Source organism: Peromyscus maniculatus, chromosome 23 (assembly GCF_049852395.1).
Source record: "Peromyscus maniculatus bairdii isolate BWxNUB_F1_BW_parent chromosome 23, HU_Pman_BW_mat_3.1, whole genome shotgun sequence".
NCBI lineage: Eukaryota > Metazoa > Chordata > Mammalia > Rodentia > Cricetidae > Peromyscus > Peromyscus maniculatus.
In genome coordinates this window covers 9,140,792-9,157,999 of record NC_134874.1, presented here as the reverse complement: position 1 = coordinate 9,157,999, position 17,208 = coordinate 9,140,792, and the positions used below count along the sequence as shown (strand labels likewise).

The 17,208-nt window shown below is 50.5% G+C and overlaps 1 protein-coding gene across 2 annotated transcripts in view; it reads right to left on the bottom strand.

Moving 5' to 3' along the window:
• The window catches only part of Ksr2 (kinase suppressor of ras 2), a 382,435-nt gene that overhangs the window by 77,910 nt on the left and 287,317 nt on the right, over positions 1–17,208 (bottom strand). Inside the window, exons 9-10 of one of the 2 annotated variants that reach the window (XM_015997400.3) lie at positions 13,768–13,886; positions 7,893–8,061 (exon numbers count right to left, since the gene is read on the bottom strand). In XM_015997400.3, coding sequence (XP_015852886.1) covers positions 7,893–8,061; positions 13,768–13,886 — 288 coding nt within the window. Of the gene's footprint in view, positions 1–7,892; positions 8,062–13,767; positions 13,894–17,208 lie in introns of both variants that reach the window. The other variant, XM_076561093.1, reaches the window with a different exon arrangement.

Sequence of the window (17,208 nt, the reverse complement as noted above, 5' to 3'; positions counted from 1 at the left end):
CCCCAGCAATTCTCTCCCGTCTCAGCTGTTCTGACATCACTTCCTGCTGGCCTTCTCGCCCGCCCCTTATGTGATCAAATTTAGACTAATCCAGGGTCATCTGCACCCCTCAAAATCTGCGATTTGACCCCAGCTGCCATAACCCTTTTTCCACATTAGTCACAGGCTTGGAGATCGGGGTGTGGACACCCTTCTCTCTTCTCTTTTGCCCTTTCAGAGAGCAGGCCTTTCCCCGCTTACCATAAGCTTGGATTAATCTCTATGTTTAGCAAGAATAATTATACAAAAGATGGTTCCTGAACCTCACTTGCTGATGCTCTTGACAACTTAGTTGACCACTCTGGTCCACTCACCAAAGGCCAAGGTTTCTAATTTGCCCATTTGTTTCTTTGGGGTACGGTGCATGGAGTGTGGGTAGGTCAGACAGTTTACACCCCCATGCCCATCCCCACCCCCACAATAAGCATGGTGGTTGGCAGAGATGGGGTCACATACAAGCTACTGCAGAATCTGGCACCAGAAGCAACGTGACCGCCTCCAGAGACGAGGACTGCTAACTGCCACTTGACTCCTCCCTGGGAGGACCCAGGTCTGGGCCTAGAGTCTAGAAAAGCCCATCCTGCGGCGCTGAGTGTTGGCTCTGCTTACATCCCTGGTAAATTTCAAACCAACCTTTCCATGTCTCATCGTCCACAGACAAAACAGGGACAATACTAGTTCCGGGTACATGATACGGGGACCATCACTCCTCAGAAGTGTGCAATGGGTTCTGAGTGGAGACAGCTGGGGCCTTGGTTCTTCATTGTGCAGATACAACTGATCCAGGATGGAAAAGTCTCTAACGAATGATACGTGTGCCAACCATGGTATATTTTCTTCTGGCTGTGAGGCCCTACGCAACACGTGAAAACCATACAGCTTTCACCCAGAGCTCGGTGTTGTGTGTCACCTAGAGGTGGTTTAGTGTTGGAGCCCACCAAGGCTTCCTAGTGGCTTTACCCAGCAGGCCTGCATAAGAAGATGATTGGACCATGGGCCTGGGTACCAGGTGTTTGGAAGGATCTACACTTGGCTGTATCTAGCAAAGGGGGAGGTCTTTTGCCTCGCCTCTTGGCATTGCTATAAAAAGCCCTTTTGATTAAAGTTCTGGGCCGGTGGATAAGGATCCAGGCCCACCTGAGGCTACCCTGTGTTTCTATCTGTTTCTCTCTCCTCTTTATTTCTATCTAAATCTCTTCTTATCCCTCTCTCCTCTAGAGTCCCTGGGGTAAGTAAATGTGGGGGCTGGTTTCCCATAGTTTAGCGTGTGGAAGAATATGTGGAGATGGCGTGCATGTTCCACAAGGACATGAGCATCCTTGGACTGTGATATTCATGAGGCCCCAGGAGCCCTAGATCTGTGGGGTGAATGCATTAGTAAGTGGTGAAAAATGGACTCCCAGCTCTTTTAACTAACAGACAAGAGTGATTTAGAACCAAGAGACAGACAGACAACTTCAGGTGCTAAACTGTTTCGTGGGGGGATGTAAACACTCCCCTTGAGGCTGGAGTCAATTAATAAGCTCCTTTAGGACAGAAAGTAAATCCTAGCACCTCGGGAGCCCCAAGTCCCCACACAGGTAGGTGGGAAACATGCTGAGGACAGACTAAAGTCACCGCTCTTTATTGAGGACGCAAGAGTGGAAGCTCTTGGCTTAGCCCAATTCCTGGTCTGGGATAGCCTTGGAACGCCAGTGGGGTTATTTTGATTCTGGATCACAGGTGTACAGACCGGGAGACAATTTGTTCCGGGTCACAAAGTACAGCTGTCTAAATCAAAGGCAGCTCTCGAGTCCAGGAGCCTTGTTGGTTACACAGGCCTGTACAAATCTTACACAAAGCCGTTTTGTCAACAAAAGGCTAAAATTATAAAATGGAAAACTACTGCACCTCAGAGGGCCCAGATGATCTCACCACACACCCCACTACCACCACCACACTCTAACTACAGAGCAGGACTGACTCTCTCTCTCTCTCTCTCTCTCTCTCTCTCTCTCTCTCTCTCTCTCTCTCTCTCTCTCTGTTTTTCGAGACAGTGTTTCTCTATGTGTAGACCTGGCTGTCCTGGATCTCACTCTGTAGACCAGGCTGGCCTCGAACTCACAGAGATCCGCCTGCCTCTGCCTCCTGAGTGCTGGGATCCAAGTCCTATGCCCCCACTGCCTGGCCAGTGAGGGACTCTTAACCAGTCATCAAGGTGGGATGATGGTCAAGTTCTTTCAAGAAACGGAGGACCACATGTTCAAGACTGGCCTGGAGTACATAGCAAGAACTTGGTTTTTATTTATAATAAACGTTGCTCATGTCCTAATCTTGGAGAAGTGTGACTACGTGGGCTTAGATGGCAAAGATTCTTTACAGATGGGTTTAAATGGGCTCTTGACACAGGGGCTATCCTGAGCTATGTGGATGAGCCCAATGTGATTATAAAGGCCACTGTAAGAAGTCAAAGGTCAAAGAGAGTCAATGAAAACAGGTTGTGTCGGTCAGGGTTACTATTGCTATGGTGATGATGAAACACCATGACCAAAGCAACTCGGGGAGGAAAGGGTTGATTCGGCTCATGCCTCCCCATCACTGTTCATCATCAAAGGAAGTCAGGACAGGAACTCCAGCAGGGCAGGAACCTGGAGGCAGGAGCTGATGCAGAGGCCATGGAGGGGTGCTGCTGACTGGCTTGCTCCCCATGGCTTGCTCAGCCTGGGCCCTCCCCGATTGATCACTAAATGAGAAAATGCCTTACACCTGGATCTCAAGGAGGCATTTCCTCAGCTGAGGCTCCTTCCTCTGATGACTCCAGCTTGTGTCAAGTTGACACACAAAGCCACCCAGTGCACAGGGGATGACAGAGGCCCGGGTAGAACAATGAAGGGAGGCGAACATGGAAGTTGGGAAAAAGCAAGGAAATGGTTCCTTCCCCCACGGCCTCCAGGACAACCTGGGCTCGCTGGGCCACGGAGTTTTCTCCCCCGTCAAACCTGCTCTGTCTGGGCTTCTAACCTCAGAAACCTCAGACGCCTTTGTGCTGTCTGAAGCTGTTCAGTCTGGGATCATTTGTCACGGCGGCAGCAGGACTCTGGTATGACAGAGCTATGTCAGGCGGTTCACGGTTCTACAGGAAGTGTCTGGTACACAGTAGGTGCTCAATAGGTGCTTCTTAAGGACAGCTGCCCTCTGAAGGTCAAGAAGACAATGTGAAGAAGAGGAACTAGAGTCCTGGGAAGTGTGTAGGATTTAAGTCATTCATTCATTCATTCATTCATTCATTCATTCAGCAAACACTCCTATCCCATAGGTACTCATATTCACTGGCCTTGGGCACAAAAGGAATGACGTGGTCAGGTTTCCTGCCCTTATGGTGTTGGCGTATGGAGGGGACAGACAGTGAGCAAGCGAATACATCTCCACGATCACATGGCGATGAGGAGCAGGGTTCGGAAGAGAGGAGGCCTTGCCCGAGACCGAGGGGGATCTTAGAAATCCTGCCGGCCCCTGGAGGGTGACGTCACGGTTCATACAGACTCAGGCTGGTCCAGGAGCTGACAGTAGATGACTGGTGGGGGTGGGACTTCCATACAACCTGTGCCACGTGTGCACACACACACACACACATGTGCACACATCACACAGACACACACATACACCACACACATGCATGTACATGTGTACCCCCACACATGCACATACCACACACACATACACACACACCACATATACCACACACACACTAACACACACATGCACACACATCACACAAACACACACCCCACACACATGCATGTACAACACACACACCACACACATGCACATACAACACACACATACACACACACCACATATACCACACACATACAACACACACACCACTACACACACACCCCACACATACCCCATACACACCACACATGTACACAAACGCCGCACTCACACACATACACACATCACACATACACACACACTACATACACACTACTATACACACACAAACACACACACCACACACACACATACACACACACCACATATACCACACACACTACACACACAAGCACACACACCACTATACACACACACCACATATACCATACACACACTATACACACACACACAAACACACACACACACACACACACACACTGCCCAGAGAACACCACAGAAGAAAGGGCAGGAAGAACTACAGAACCAGAAGGGTGGAGAAGAGTTTGATAAAATGTTGCCATCCAGATATGACGTTGCCACAGCAACCATGAACACACAGCAGCAGTGGACACTTGCACAAGACCAGGCCCCGACTGTCCCCACAGACAGAGGAGACGCCCGTGAGGCCCCTCTTCCCCTGAGAACTGACGCCTGCGGGTGTTTGCTGGAGGACAGTGACACTAGAGGACACGGTGGGAAGAAATGATTCGGAGGAAAATAGATGGGGACACTGGAGGGTGATGGGGCGACTACACCATCCATCCATGGCAGGAACATACGAAACCAAAGGAGAAATAAAAAGGAAATCTTGCTGTATCCACCAGACAGACTCTACCCTTTGTTCCTTCATTTTAAAGGCACCACAACATTCTATTTCCTGGGGTGGTGTGCATGTGTGTAAGTGCATGAGTATGTGCATAAACGCATGTGTGTATGTGTGAAAGTGTATGAGTGTGTATGTGTGTAAGTGCATGTGTGTGCATGTGTGTAAGTGAATGAGTGTGTATGTACATGTGTGTAAGGGCATGAGTGTGTGTACATAGTGCATTTGTGTGTGCATGTGTGTAAGTAAATGAGTGTTTATGTGCATGTGTGTAATGCATGTGTATATGCACATGTGTAAGTGAATGAGTGTGTATGTGCACATAAGTGCATAAGTTTGTGTGCATGTATGTGTGGTGTGCGTGTAAATGTAAGTGCATGAGTGCATATAAGTGTGTGTGTGTGTGTGTGTGTGTGTGTGTGTGTGTGTGTGTGTGTGTGTACTACGATGGGTCCAAAGAAAGGCAATATCTGGAGGTTCTACCCAGAAGTCCCTTCATGTCACTTGCTGTGGGGACCACACAGCCACTCAAAACAAAGCCGGGGTCTGAAACCGGATCCATCTGCTCAGAGCCACTCACTGCCGCTCCCCCACAGGCTTCTCCGCAGAGCAGGGAGGATCAGGAAAGGCTGGAAACAGTGGCCAACCCAGTGGGCAGGATGCGGTCACCAACACCGGGTCAGCACACATCACACTTGGTTTGCTGACGTCTCCTTCCCGTGTGCTCCGAAGTCACCAGGGAAGTTAAATCCCCTGGACACTCCTGATGAATCAATTCTAGCAACATAGCTACATCCGAGCGTTAGTGTAGCCTCGAGACCTCAACATCGTATGGCCAGCCAGGCTCCAAGCTCTGTTCCTCATCTCCAGGAGCTCAGCATCCAAAGTGTGACAGAGAGCCAGATGCCTGTCACCCGGGGAGATTCAGCTGGGGCAGGGGAAGCCCTGACTGCGTTTCTGGGAGACTGTATTTTATTTTCCATTTCAGCTTCACGTCCCATCGTTTGCAATCACTGACTCACACGCAGCCCCCATTACATACATGACAGAAAGTAGGTGAGATGGAAGCCCTCAGTCAGCCAGGCGTGGTAGCACACATCCCAACAACCCCAGCACTCCAGAGGCAGAGGCAGGGGGACAGTGACTGTTGCGGGGACCTTGTCTAGAAAAGAAATTCCTGAGTGTTCATGTGCTGAGGCCGTCAAATGGTGCAGCCACTCAGGGAGGAACTACTGTGGTGGTATTGTGTTCCCCAAAATATTGTGCACCCTAATAACTTATCTGGGGTCAGAGACAGAACAGCCACTAGATACAGAGGCCAGAAAATGGTGGCACTCACACCTTTAATCCTAGCATTCCAGAGGTAGAAATCCCTCTGGATCTCTGTGAGTTCAAGGCCACCACATTGGAAACAGCCAGGCATGGTGACTCACGCCTTTAATCCCAAGAAGTGAGTCTTTAACCCCAGGGAGTGATGGCAAAAACAGAAAGGTATATAAAGCGTGGAGACCAGAAACGAGAAGCATTTGGCTGGTTAGGCTTTCAGGCTTCTAGCAGCAGTTCAGCTGAGACCCATTCTGGATGAGGACTCAGAGGCCTCCAATCTGAGGAAACAGGATCAGCTGAGGATCCGGCAAGGTGAGGTAGCTGTGGTTTGTTCTGGTTCTCTGATCTTCCAGTGTGCACCCCAATACTTGGCTCCGGGTTTGTTTTATTAATAAGGCTCTTTAAGATTCCTGCTACAAACCACTCTTAGGCTTTCCTTATGAACTACACACATGGGCAAGGGGGCGACACTTGGTCATACAGTGCTTGCCCCACACACAAGGCCCTAGGTTCTATCCCCAGCACTGCAAACAAAGTTGAAACCTCTCTGCTCATCAGCAACAGCTGAGAAGTAAGTCCTGGCAGGTTTTACACATGCAATGCATGAATGCATGAAAATGATCCCAAGAAACGGAATGGTCGTATACCGATTATTTTGCACATCGGTTCTTCTTTCCACTTAAAACCCAGGATGAGCGTCTTGGCATTCTGGGAAATCTCTGCCGAGTACTGAGTCCCCTCAAATGGCGCACAGGTCCAGTGCACTCGGCCCTTCTCTGGATGGGCACTTAACATGATTTCAATGCTTCGCTGTCGCAAAGACTAATGTCCTAACACACAGATCCCGGTGTCCTTGTGTCGAGTGTCTGACTAGAAATTCCTTTAAGTGACATTGCTGATTCCATGGAAAATTTCAACTGACAGACTAACTTCCTCAGAAAGCAAATCCAATAGAACTGTGTGTGTGTGTGTGTGTGTGTGTGTGTGTGTGTGTGTGTGTGTGTGTGTGTATTTGGTACGTGCACATATATGTGGAAGCCAGAAGCCAACCTTAGGTGTCATTCCTCAAGTTCTGTCTACCTTATTTGATGAGACAGGGCTTGTCACTTTACCTAGACCTAACACTCTGGCTGGGCTGGCTGCCACTGAGTCCACAAGATCCACCTGCCTTCAGATCCCCAGTGTTGGGACTCCAAGAATGTGCACTACACGAGGATTTTTTTTTTTAAACGTGAATTTGGGGAATTGAACAGCAGGATTTTTTCTTTTCCCACCTCGCCAGCCCTTGCTCAGGTGCCATAGTGATGGAGATCTGACTGGTACAGCCTTCTTGGGAGCTACAGGCTTGGCTGGGCCCTGGGGGAGGCAGCAAGAGTCTTAGGTCTGGTCCACTGGAAGGCAGAGAATGATCCCTGTCACAAGTGGCTCTTTCACGACTCTCTCACAGACCGAGGCGGCAGAATCAGGTCACACAGCAAGGGCAGGATAGACAGGCGTGGATCTGGAATCCAGAACCTCACGCTGTCCATTCTGAGCCATGTCTGGCACCCAGGCTGGGACTTGTGATGTAACCCTGCTCAGGTGTGCGGCCCTGAGATCCTCAGCACAGCACCCTGCCACCAGCCTCAACCAGGTTGTCTCACCAGACAACGGCCAACTCCAGAGCAGGTGGCTCTGCCTTGTGACTGAGCTAGGTAAAGACATCAGCTCGTGACCAAACCAAAGACACGTCTCTAGCAGTCCCTGTGCCTTAGTTTCCTCATTTGTCAAGCAGAGGCAATGACTCTTAAAAATTCCTCTAAAGCGGAAATGTGATATCATAGGACAATTGCCCCATGTTTGCAAGCACACATCCAAACACCGCCCTTGACTCTCTCTGATCGTCAACTCATTGCTTTCAAGCAAGGGCTGGTCCCGTGCTGGTTGGCTTTGGCAGTGACCCAATGCCCTCCTCCCTCACCTCTTCCCCTCTGGTATCCGCCTGTCTTCCCCAGCACAGAGGTACCTGGCAGGTTGAAGTTCTTTTTCTGTCTCGTGCACTGTGGGGAAGGGTGCAGGGGAGAAGGCGGCGTGGCACTGGGAGGGAGGGGGGGTGCTGGTGAGGAGGGCGTGGAGGACGTCGTGGACGAGGGGTTGCTGCTGGAGTCTGGCTGGTAAGGGACAGGGATGTGGTCCTGCGGAAAGAAAGACAGGGCAGGTGTCAGGGACGGGTGGGGTCGCAGAGACACAGCAGACCGGGATGGGCTAGGCAGGAAGGGGCTCCCCAAGCCAGCCTCCTCAGCCATGGCTGCCCCTTCTGCAATTGTTAGAGCCTTCCAGAGTCTAGCCTAGTTCAGTGAGAGACCCTATCTAAAATAATAATAATAATAATTAATAATAATAATAGATATGAAGTGACACAGGAAGACACTTGAAGTCAACCTGTGGCCTCCACAGGTGCACACAGCCCAACACATGCACACGCACACAGACAGAACACCTGAGCAAGACAATGTAAAGGCTGCCCAGAGCTGTGGAGGGAAGTTTCTGGAGTCACATTCCCGCTTGCTGCTGGAACTCCAGGCAGGAAAGGTTGCCACTTAATGAAATCTGCGGAGGTGCCAGCCACACACTCCGTGCCTCTTTGATCTGGAGGGCCCCATGCCGAGGTGCCCAGAGAACTGTCCCTTCTCTGACACGTCTCCTCCCAAGTGTTTATTAAAGAATCAACAGCTTGACGGCACCAGCGAGTGTGGGCGGGAGCCTCCAGCATCTTCCCCCGGCATGCAGCTGGGACCTGCATTGCCTGTCTTGCCCTCAGACCAGCTTCAAGGCGAGGGCAAAGATGGTGTCCTTAAGTGCATGTACGGAATGCCCTTGCTGGATGGACTTAAGAAAGCAGGCCAGCGGGTTGAATGTGCCCTCCCGCAAGACGTCACCCAGAAGGTTAGAATCCAATCCCAGTTAGAATAAAAGTCAGTTGTTTCAGATGTAACAAAGATCTAGAGACAGGATTGGGTCCTGACTCTAAGGACGAAGATCCTCCTGAGAGACAGGAAAGGGGAGATACAGAGAAAGAAGAGCAGGTGAAGACAGCTGCAGAGACTGAGGTGATGTCACCAGCAGTCAAGGAGTGCAGAAGCCACTGGAAGCTGGAAGAGGCAGTGGGTCCCCCTTCTGAGCTTGAGAATATGACAGCTTCAGCAGGGCTGAGTAATACTCTACTGTATGGATGTACCACACTTTGTGAATTATTGTCCAGTGGGGGCCATCTAAGTTGCTTCCTGGTCAGGATACTTTCGGTGTGTGAGGACAAAGCTACTGTGGATATTTATGAAGAGGCTGGTGTGAACGTATGTGGTTCTCTAGAGTGGCTGCACTGTTTTGTATCCATACTCCACAGTGAGCAGCTTTCTCTGTGTCCTAGCCAGGGCTTGGTGTGCCATGATTTCTTATTCAAGCATGTGATAATGGTGTGTCCTGTTGGTTCATAGTGAGAGTCCTCTCCTGAGCCTGCTTGTCCTCTGGATATTGCTTTTGGTTTTGATTTCTGTAGCTATTCACTCAGTTTGGAAATTGGGTAGAATTTATTCTGTTTTCAGTTTGTTCATATATATATATATATATATATATATATATATATATATATATATATATATATAAACCTTTTGGTTATTCTAACTACTTCACCTTTTCATATTATCTTTAGAATGACAGGGTCTAAGGCTAGAGAGATGTAAAGTGTGCATACTGCTCTTCCGGGGGACCCAAGTTCAAGTCCTAGCACCCACATCATAAGACTCACAACAGCTGTAGCTCCAGCTCCAAGGAATCCAGCGCCCTCTTCTGGCTTCCTTGGGCATCTGCACTTCATGTGCACACACCTACCTCAACACAATTATAAAATAAAGCTTTAACAACAAATTCCTGGTGTCACTCGGGTCAGGGAACCCACCTGACTCGAGGCCATGCTCCAGGTCTACTTTCAGAGAGCCCAGCTCCTTGAGAGTGATCGCTGTGGCCTCTTGGCTATATCCTTCCAGCAGCTCACTTTGCGGAGCTGGGTAGGTAGGGCTCTGCTCCTCGCAACTGCAACAAGCCAGCATGCAGCATCTCCCGACCCCGGGCTCACAGCAGGAAGATGCACGGCCTCTGCTGCCACTGCAGATGCCTGTTTGGATGCCCTGACGTAGGGGACGAGGGCTAGAGGCTGGTCCCCGAAGGAGCTGGCAGACACTATTGACTTCGCTTGTCCGGCTTCTCTCTGTATCCTGTCTGTCTTTATCTTCTCCATTTCCTCCTTCTCCGTCCATCACTTCCTCTTCTTTCTTCTTCTGCTCTTTCTCATCTTTTATTCCTGTCTCGTTCCCATTTTCCCTCATCTTTCTTCTCTGTTTCTTCTTCCTCTACCTTCTCCTTCCTTCTCCCCTCCCTCCTCTGTTCATTACATTACTGTTTCCCCCTCCTCTTCCCCGTCCTCCCCTACTTCTCCTACTCTTCCTCCTCCCCCTCCTCCCCCTCCTTCATCCCTGAGCACCTTGTGCTGGACCAAATGCTTTACACACACCACACATCCAATCCTCTCAACAACCCCTCCTATCACCTGGCCCATTTTACAGGGGGAGAAACTAAGGCAAATGCACTTTGAACCGGCCTGATCACGGCAACGCAGCAAGTTAAGGAGCCGTGCCACAAACCCAAGCCTTCTGCCTCCAAAATTCACCTTCTGCCCGCCTGCCAGGTGAGGAAGCAGGGTCTCTATGAACCAGAGAGGAGGAACTCTTCAGAGTAAATTGGCTGAGAAATCAGTCCCCAAACCACATCACTGACTGATGATGAGAATCTGCACAAAGCCAGTGAAGACAAAAACAGGGCGAAAAATAACCCAGCCCGATGGAAGAGCCTGTCCACCTCTGTGGCGAAGCCGCTGACTGCATAGAGGCCAATTTCTGTCCCTTCCTAAGTGGCCCTGCTGGCAGACACGCAGAACAGTGTCACTGTGGCTCATCCATCTGACCCGTGTCTTTGTCCCGTCTGACATCCAGAGGCTCCAGCGCTGGTTAAGCCAGACAGAAAGGTCTCGGAGTGGCTTTGAGCTCCTGGCCCCTGATGATGTCACCGAGGAAAAAGATGGGTCCTAAGATATGCACAGTCACTTCTGGAAGAACACGGCACCTTCTTTCCTTTCCTCTGTCCTCCCTTCAGTCCTTCCTCCTTCCCTCCCTCCTCCCTGCAGTACCACAGATGAAAGGCAGAACTAGCCAAGTTCTCGTCCACTGAGACTTCCAGCCCTGAGACTTCTAGAAACAACCAAAGGAAATGGCCCCGGACTTGACATTTTGCACGAAGCCCCAAGATCAAAGGCAATGCTTGTTAGGATTCCCCGGATATCTATTAGGCACCGGGAAGCACACAGAGCATTTTCAGATGCCGGTTATTTAATCTCACCTCGGGGACAGCTCTCCCAAGTTGGCGCTCTTAACAGCCACTGTGAGCATCAGAAAGCGGGGACCCCAAACCCCTTCCCGATGACAGCTGGCATCTGCCTTGCCTGACCTCAAGCCCTGCAACATGCAGGTGCCCCCTTCGTAAAGAACAGTGGGAACGGCACTGCTGAGGTCTCACGAGCCATCATGTAAGAAACAGACGCCATGAGGTGGCCATACTGAGGGAAGAAGAGCCTCCCGGCTGCCATCCTGGCTGACTTCTCTGCCAGGAACAGACTCCTCCCAACCCAGGCACCAGACATGAGAGTGAAGAAGGGCTATAAAACAGTAAAACACGTGATGGTGAATATTTCAGGCTTTTCAGACTTCCTGGGACTCATCAGCCTTGCTCTCACCCCAGCGGGAAAGTAGCAACCCACAGTGTGGGTGTGGCCCGAGTCCCACAAAAACAAGGAGTGGGCTGAACTTGATGTCTAGATGTTACTAGCCACCAGGTGGAGGGGTTTTCCCAATAGAGTCTCTGGATATTCTAAGGCAAAGGCAAAAGCATCCACCCCATGGTGCGCTGAAGGCTACAAGCATAATAAAAGTGTGGTTACTGTATACCGCTAATTTGGGGATGGTCCATTGTGTAGCAGTAGACAGCTGGAGCCTGTCCATTTTATATAGAGGGAAACTTCAGGTCAGAGAGGTTAAGTTACTTGCCCACAGTTTCACAGCCAATAGGGCTCGCTGCCAGTTTGCCCTGACCCCAGGTCACAGGTTCTTTCAAACGCTGGGATGATGTGACAAGGAGCCAGAAAGTGACTGCACCAAGAATTAGCAATAAAAAAAATGACGGCCAATAGCCACAGGGCAAGTGGAAGTAGACTAGGCTTTGGAGGGGACCGTGGGAGGTCAGACACAGAGGGTGGGAACCAAATGAAAACACAGCCCTTGAGCCTGCTCGAAACAACGTGTCTGAAGCTGGATGGGATGGCACACGCCTGCAATCTTGGCACTCAAGAGGCTGAGGCAGGAGGATCTCAAGTTCATGGCCAACCTGAGCCACACAGTATGACCCTGTCTCAGGAAAAAAGAAAATAAAAAAAAACATTTGGACTGGGGGATGGTTCAGTGGTTAGAGCGCTTGCTGTACACGTCAGAGGACCAGAGTTTGGATCCTCAGAACCTGTATGTAAGTGCTGGGTTATCAGTGGAGCCTATCTGTAATCTCATCCTCAAAGGACAGAGGCGTGGGGGGGGGGGTGGCAGCGGGGGTGGGGGGGGGGGATCACTAGGGCAAACTGGCCAGCAATAGTAGCCCTAGCATCAAGCTCTACGTTTGATTAAGTGGCCCTTCTTCAATGAGCAAGGTACAAAAGCCATCAAGGAAGTTCTTGACATTTACCTCGGACCTCCACGTGCATACTCATCACACATGTGCACATGCACCCTCACACAAGTGCCCACAGATATGCAAAATGTGTGCATACACACACACACACACACACACACAGAGACAGAGACAGAGACACAGAGAGAAATATAGGAAAATATGTACATAAATAAATACAAATTAGATCTGCTTCCAGAAACCCACAGAAAACTAGTAGGTGGTTTTAGACAGAGTGGCAGCCTTTGAGTGACATTCATTAAGACCCACTCTGGCTATTGGGAGGAGGGTGGATAGGGAAAGGCGTCTTCTCAACGCCCGATGCAGGGAAGCAAGGCCACACTTTGCCTTCGGAGGTCAAGGTGCTCATTTGCACACCCATCTGTGCCCTCCCCCATCTCTGAGTCGACACCACGCTTTATCCATCTTCACCGTAATACACGGAGGCTTTGTGGAGCCCGAGAAACCACCTCCTGGCATATGAGAACTTGGTTTACACTGTGGGGTTGGAATTGTCCCTGGGACAATGTCAGCACAGTCCATCAACAGACCAAAGCCAACCTGGAGTGATCATGCCAGAGAGAAAGATGTACGGAGGGCCACCTGTTGGCCATCCTCTAGAGGGGGGGGAAACCGATCCAACTGTTGCTCAGAGCTCCCAATGACATCCACCCATCCATCCAAGTCCCCACCAGAAGATCACCATCCCTGAGTTCGGCAGATGTTCAGAAAGCCCGCCACCATGGACACAGCTGCTCTGGCAGATGGGGAGGCATCCCTGCCAGAGCAGCCAGGGGCTGAAGTACCACAGTAACTCCTCTTTGCTGCTTCCTCCCATCCCAGTGCCCTATCCTCCCCACACTCATCTGGTTCTCAGCTCCACGGGCCATTTCTAAACGGCATGCGTTCTGCTCTGACTATGTCTTCAACAGATCATGGGGTGGTCCCCTCAGCCCTGAAAGCTTTACTGCACACCCAGAACCTATGAGTGTGAGTGCCATGCCCCGGCTCAATCCTCCCCTCCTTCTCACCCACCACCATCTGCCCCCACCGCTAACCCCGTAAAAGCCGCACCTTACCTTGTTGATTTTGTTGGTTTTGGGGAGCGTCTGGCTTATGTGCAGATCTGAGTATCGCGCTGGCTTCCGGACAGGGTTGTTGATGTCACAGGGGACTGACTCTGTTCGCACTAACCTTGCTGGGTCCGTAGGGGTAAAAACAGTGAAGAGAGAGAGTCTAAGTATCACATTGGCTTCGTCATGTCAGGAGAGCCCAGCGCACATCCCACTTTGAAACCGACCGGTGACGCCGGAAATGATAGCCATGCACCCCCATGACAAATGTTCTAGGTGGACCTCTGTGGTTTTTACACTCTTTGTATTATCTACATAGTGTGTGTGCTGTGGGGCGTTTACCCACCACCCCCACAGCTTCCCAGAGTTTTCTTGAGTGCGAGCAGCAGGAAATATTAGATAGAAGGATTTATAGCGGAGAATCTTGCGGAGATAAACAGAAAATAAAGGATAGCCTCGAGAGGGCCTGGAACCTATTCCAACGGGCCCCAACTGTCTCTGGTCCAGGGTTTTTATAGAGACGCCAAGGGGGTGAAGCAAAAGACCTCCTCCTCCAGCACAGCCAAGTGCAGGCCATCTCAGACACCTGCACTCAGGCCCGTGGTCCTGATCATCCTCTATTCGGACCTGCTGGGTAAAGCCACGAGGAACCCCAGAATGGGCTCCCACAGTGTGCGAGCGCGCACGCTCGCACACACACCCACATGCAAGGTGTACTGACGTATGTACTAGTCAATGTAGAGGTGTCTCATGGGTGTGAATACTGTGGCCAGAGATTGACAGCAGGTCTATCCTTGATCTCTCTCTCCCTTTTTTTTTTTTTTTTTTTTTTTTTTGTGATCGGGTCTGCCACTCAACCTGAAGCTCATAGCTTGGACTAGGCTAACTGGCCAATGAGCTTCAGGGATCAGCCTGCCTAGGCTCCCACCCCCAGCACTGGGGTTACAGGAGTGTCCTGCCATCCTGGCATTTTGACATGCCCTCTGGAGATCGAAACTCAGGTCCTCATATTTGCATGGCAGGGACAATTTATCAGTGGAGCCATCACCCCATCATCTATATATTTTTTTCCAGATGTTCCTTTTTTTTAATTATTTATTCCCTTACACATGGATTTTGACACTAGAAATAGGGGGCAGCCATCTTTTGTTCTGTTGTTTGGGTTTTTTTCCACACTGTCACTGTTGCACACTGCTTTTTCATAGTCATTGTGATCCCTGATTCCACGAGACCTGCAATTAGCATACGAGCCACGATGGACACCGGTCCCTACGCTTCTGACCATTGGTTAGGATATCTTTTGTTATGTATATAGGGTTTTTCGGGACTCAGAGTGTGTCCCAGATAACTACAGATCCCTGCAATAATGGCTCGGCTCCTTCAGCCTCTCCCCTGGGTATTACGGCCAGAGCCAAAGCTGGGTACACAAGCCAGTGAGGCTAAATAACTGCTTCCTCGTGGGGAAAGAGAACGCCATCCTCAAGTGCCTGTCCCCACTATTTCTGTCACTCACGGGGCACACAGTGTGCGATGCTAGGGAGCCACACAAGTTCAGATTTGCCGCCTACCACCTTTCCTTGTTTCTTGTGTTTTTGTTGGGGGGGCAGGGGGGCTGAGGAATTCAAGCTTAGCATTGACCCAGGGATTTAATTTCTCTGCTTAGCCTGAGCTGCCATTACCATGGAAACGGACTCTATTTTCAACTTCCCACCAACAGGGAGGTGGGGGAAGGCAAGAAGCCAGTGGACTTCTCCAGGGAAAGTTCTCTTTGATTTACTTGTAAGGCACGAGGCGCCCAGGGAGCAGTGGCCTTGAAGGCAGGTGGGAGGAAGGAGACCTTCTCCAAATACCAGACTCGGAGGGAGGCTCACCTGCCTGCAGTCTGGGTCTCACCTTTCTGGGGGAGTTAGCCTCCAGAGCACCCACTGTGGAGCAGGATTTGGTGGGAGGCCAGTTCCCCAGGGATGCTGACCTCAGACAGGAGCTGTGTGAACTCAGGCTTCAAAATAGCCATGGGAGGGGGTATTAAGGCTGTGGGGTGTGAAGAGGCAGGAGAAAAGAGAGCCAAGCGCTATGACTATCCTCCTCTCTTCCTGGAGACCCAAGGTGGGAAAAACATCAAAAGCCAACCGCCTGTGGCAGCTGTAGGCCTGCTTCAGGGAAAAACTCACTTCTTGCCTGAAGCGTCTCCTAGGTTCATTCTTAAACTGAGTAGATACTCCCAGGCCGAGTCTGAGCTCAGCGATGCCAGGGGGACATTTGGAAGGAAGGAGAAGGAAGGTTCAGCCCTGACTTAACAAGTCTCTATGATCTGTGGCAGGTCTGAGGCTCCATCCAACCTAAAGATGGGGACAGTGACTGGCAGCTGGTTAGGAAGTCACTAACACTCGGCAGAAAATCTAAGGCATATTGCTGTGGATATCGCCCCGTATAAATAAAATGCGGATTGACCAATAGCCAGGCAGGAAGTATAGACGGGACAAACAGAGAAGAGAATTCTGGGGAGTGGAAGGCTGAGGCAGAGAGACGCTGCCAGCCGCCATGATGAGAAGCAGATTTTAAGATACCGGTAAGCCACGAGCTTTACGTGGCAACTTATAGATTAATAGAGATGGGTTAATTTAAGCTATAAGAACAGTTAGCAAGAAGCCTGCCACTGCCATACAGTTTATAAGTAATAGAAGTCTCTGTGTGTTTACTCAGGGTTGGGTCTGAGCGGCTGTGGGACTGGCGGGTGAGAGAGATTTGTCCTGACTGTGGGCCAGGCAGGACCAGAAAAACTCTAGCTACAAACATAAGAACTATATAAGCTTCTGTGTGAAATGTCACAAATGCAGGTGACACACGTCTGCCTGCCCAGTTGCTGAGGTGCCCACCTTTCTGGACAGTACCTGCCTGGACCGTCCAATCAGCGCAACTTCTCTCATTCAGGATGTTTGCTTGACCCCCAACAGCGTGTGAGTTTGTCTAACTCTTGTTCATGAATAATGCTTTCAAGGGCAGGGGAACCGTTCCCAAGCAGATCCAATTCAAAAGGGCAGGTTCTGATTCAGCATTTCTGGGGGCGGGGCCAGGAAGTGTCCGTTTCACGCATGCATGGGCCACACTTAGACAGAACAGAGGAGCGCAGGCGCATTGCTTTGGGGAAGGAGACGATGTGTGTGACTACAGAGCTTTGTTGGGAGAGGGTGGCCTGCAACCAGGGAAGCCATGAGCAGGCCTTGAGTGAGCATCAAAGAGACAACGTAGTCGAGCCTGAAAGGGAAGGGCAGGCTTCCCCTGAAAACCCAGGGAGAAGCTTCATTTCTTTAATGACGTGACCCCTGGTGGATTGACCTCACATCAGGGCATCAATGCCAAGACTAGCTGGGGGACACAAACTACACTCAATGGGGAAGGAAGAAAAAAATCTCAAGGTTGCATGGGGAGGGATGGGAGGGCGGAGAG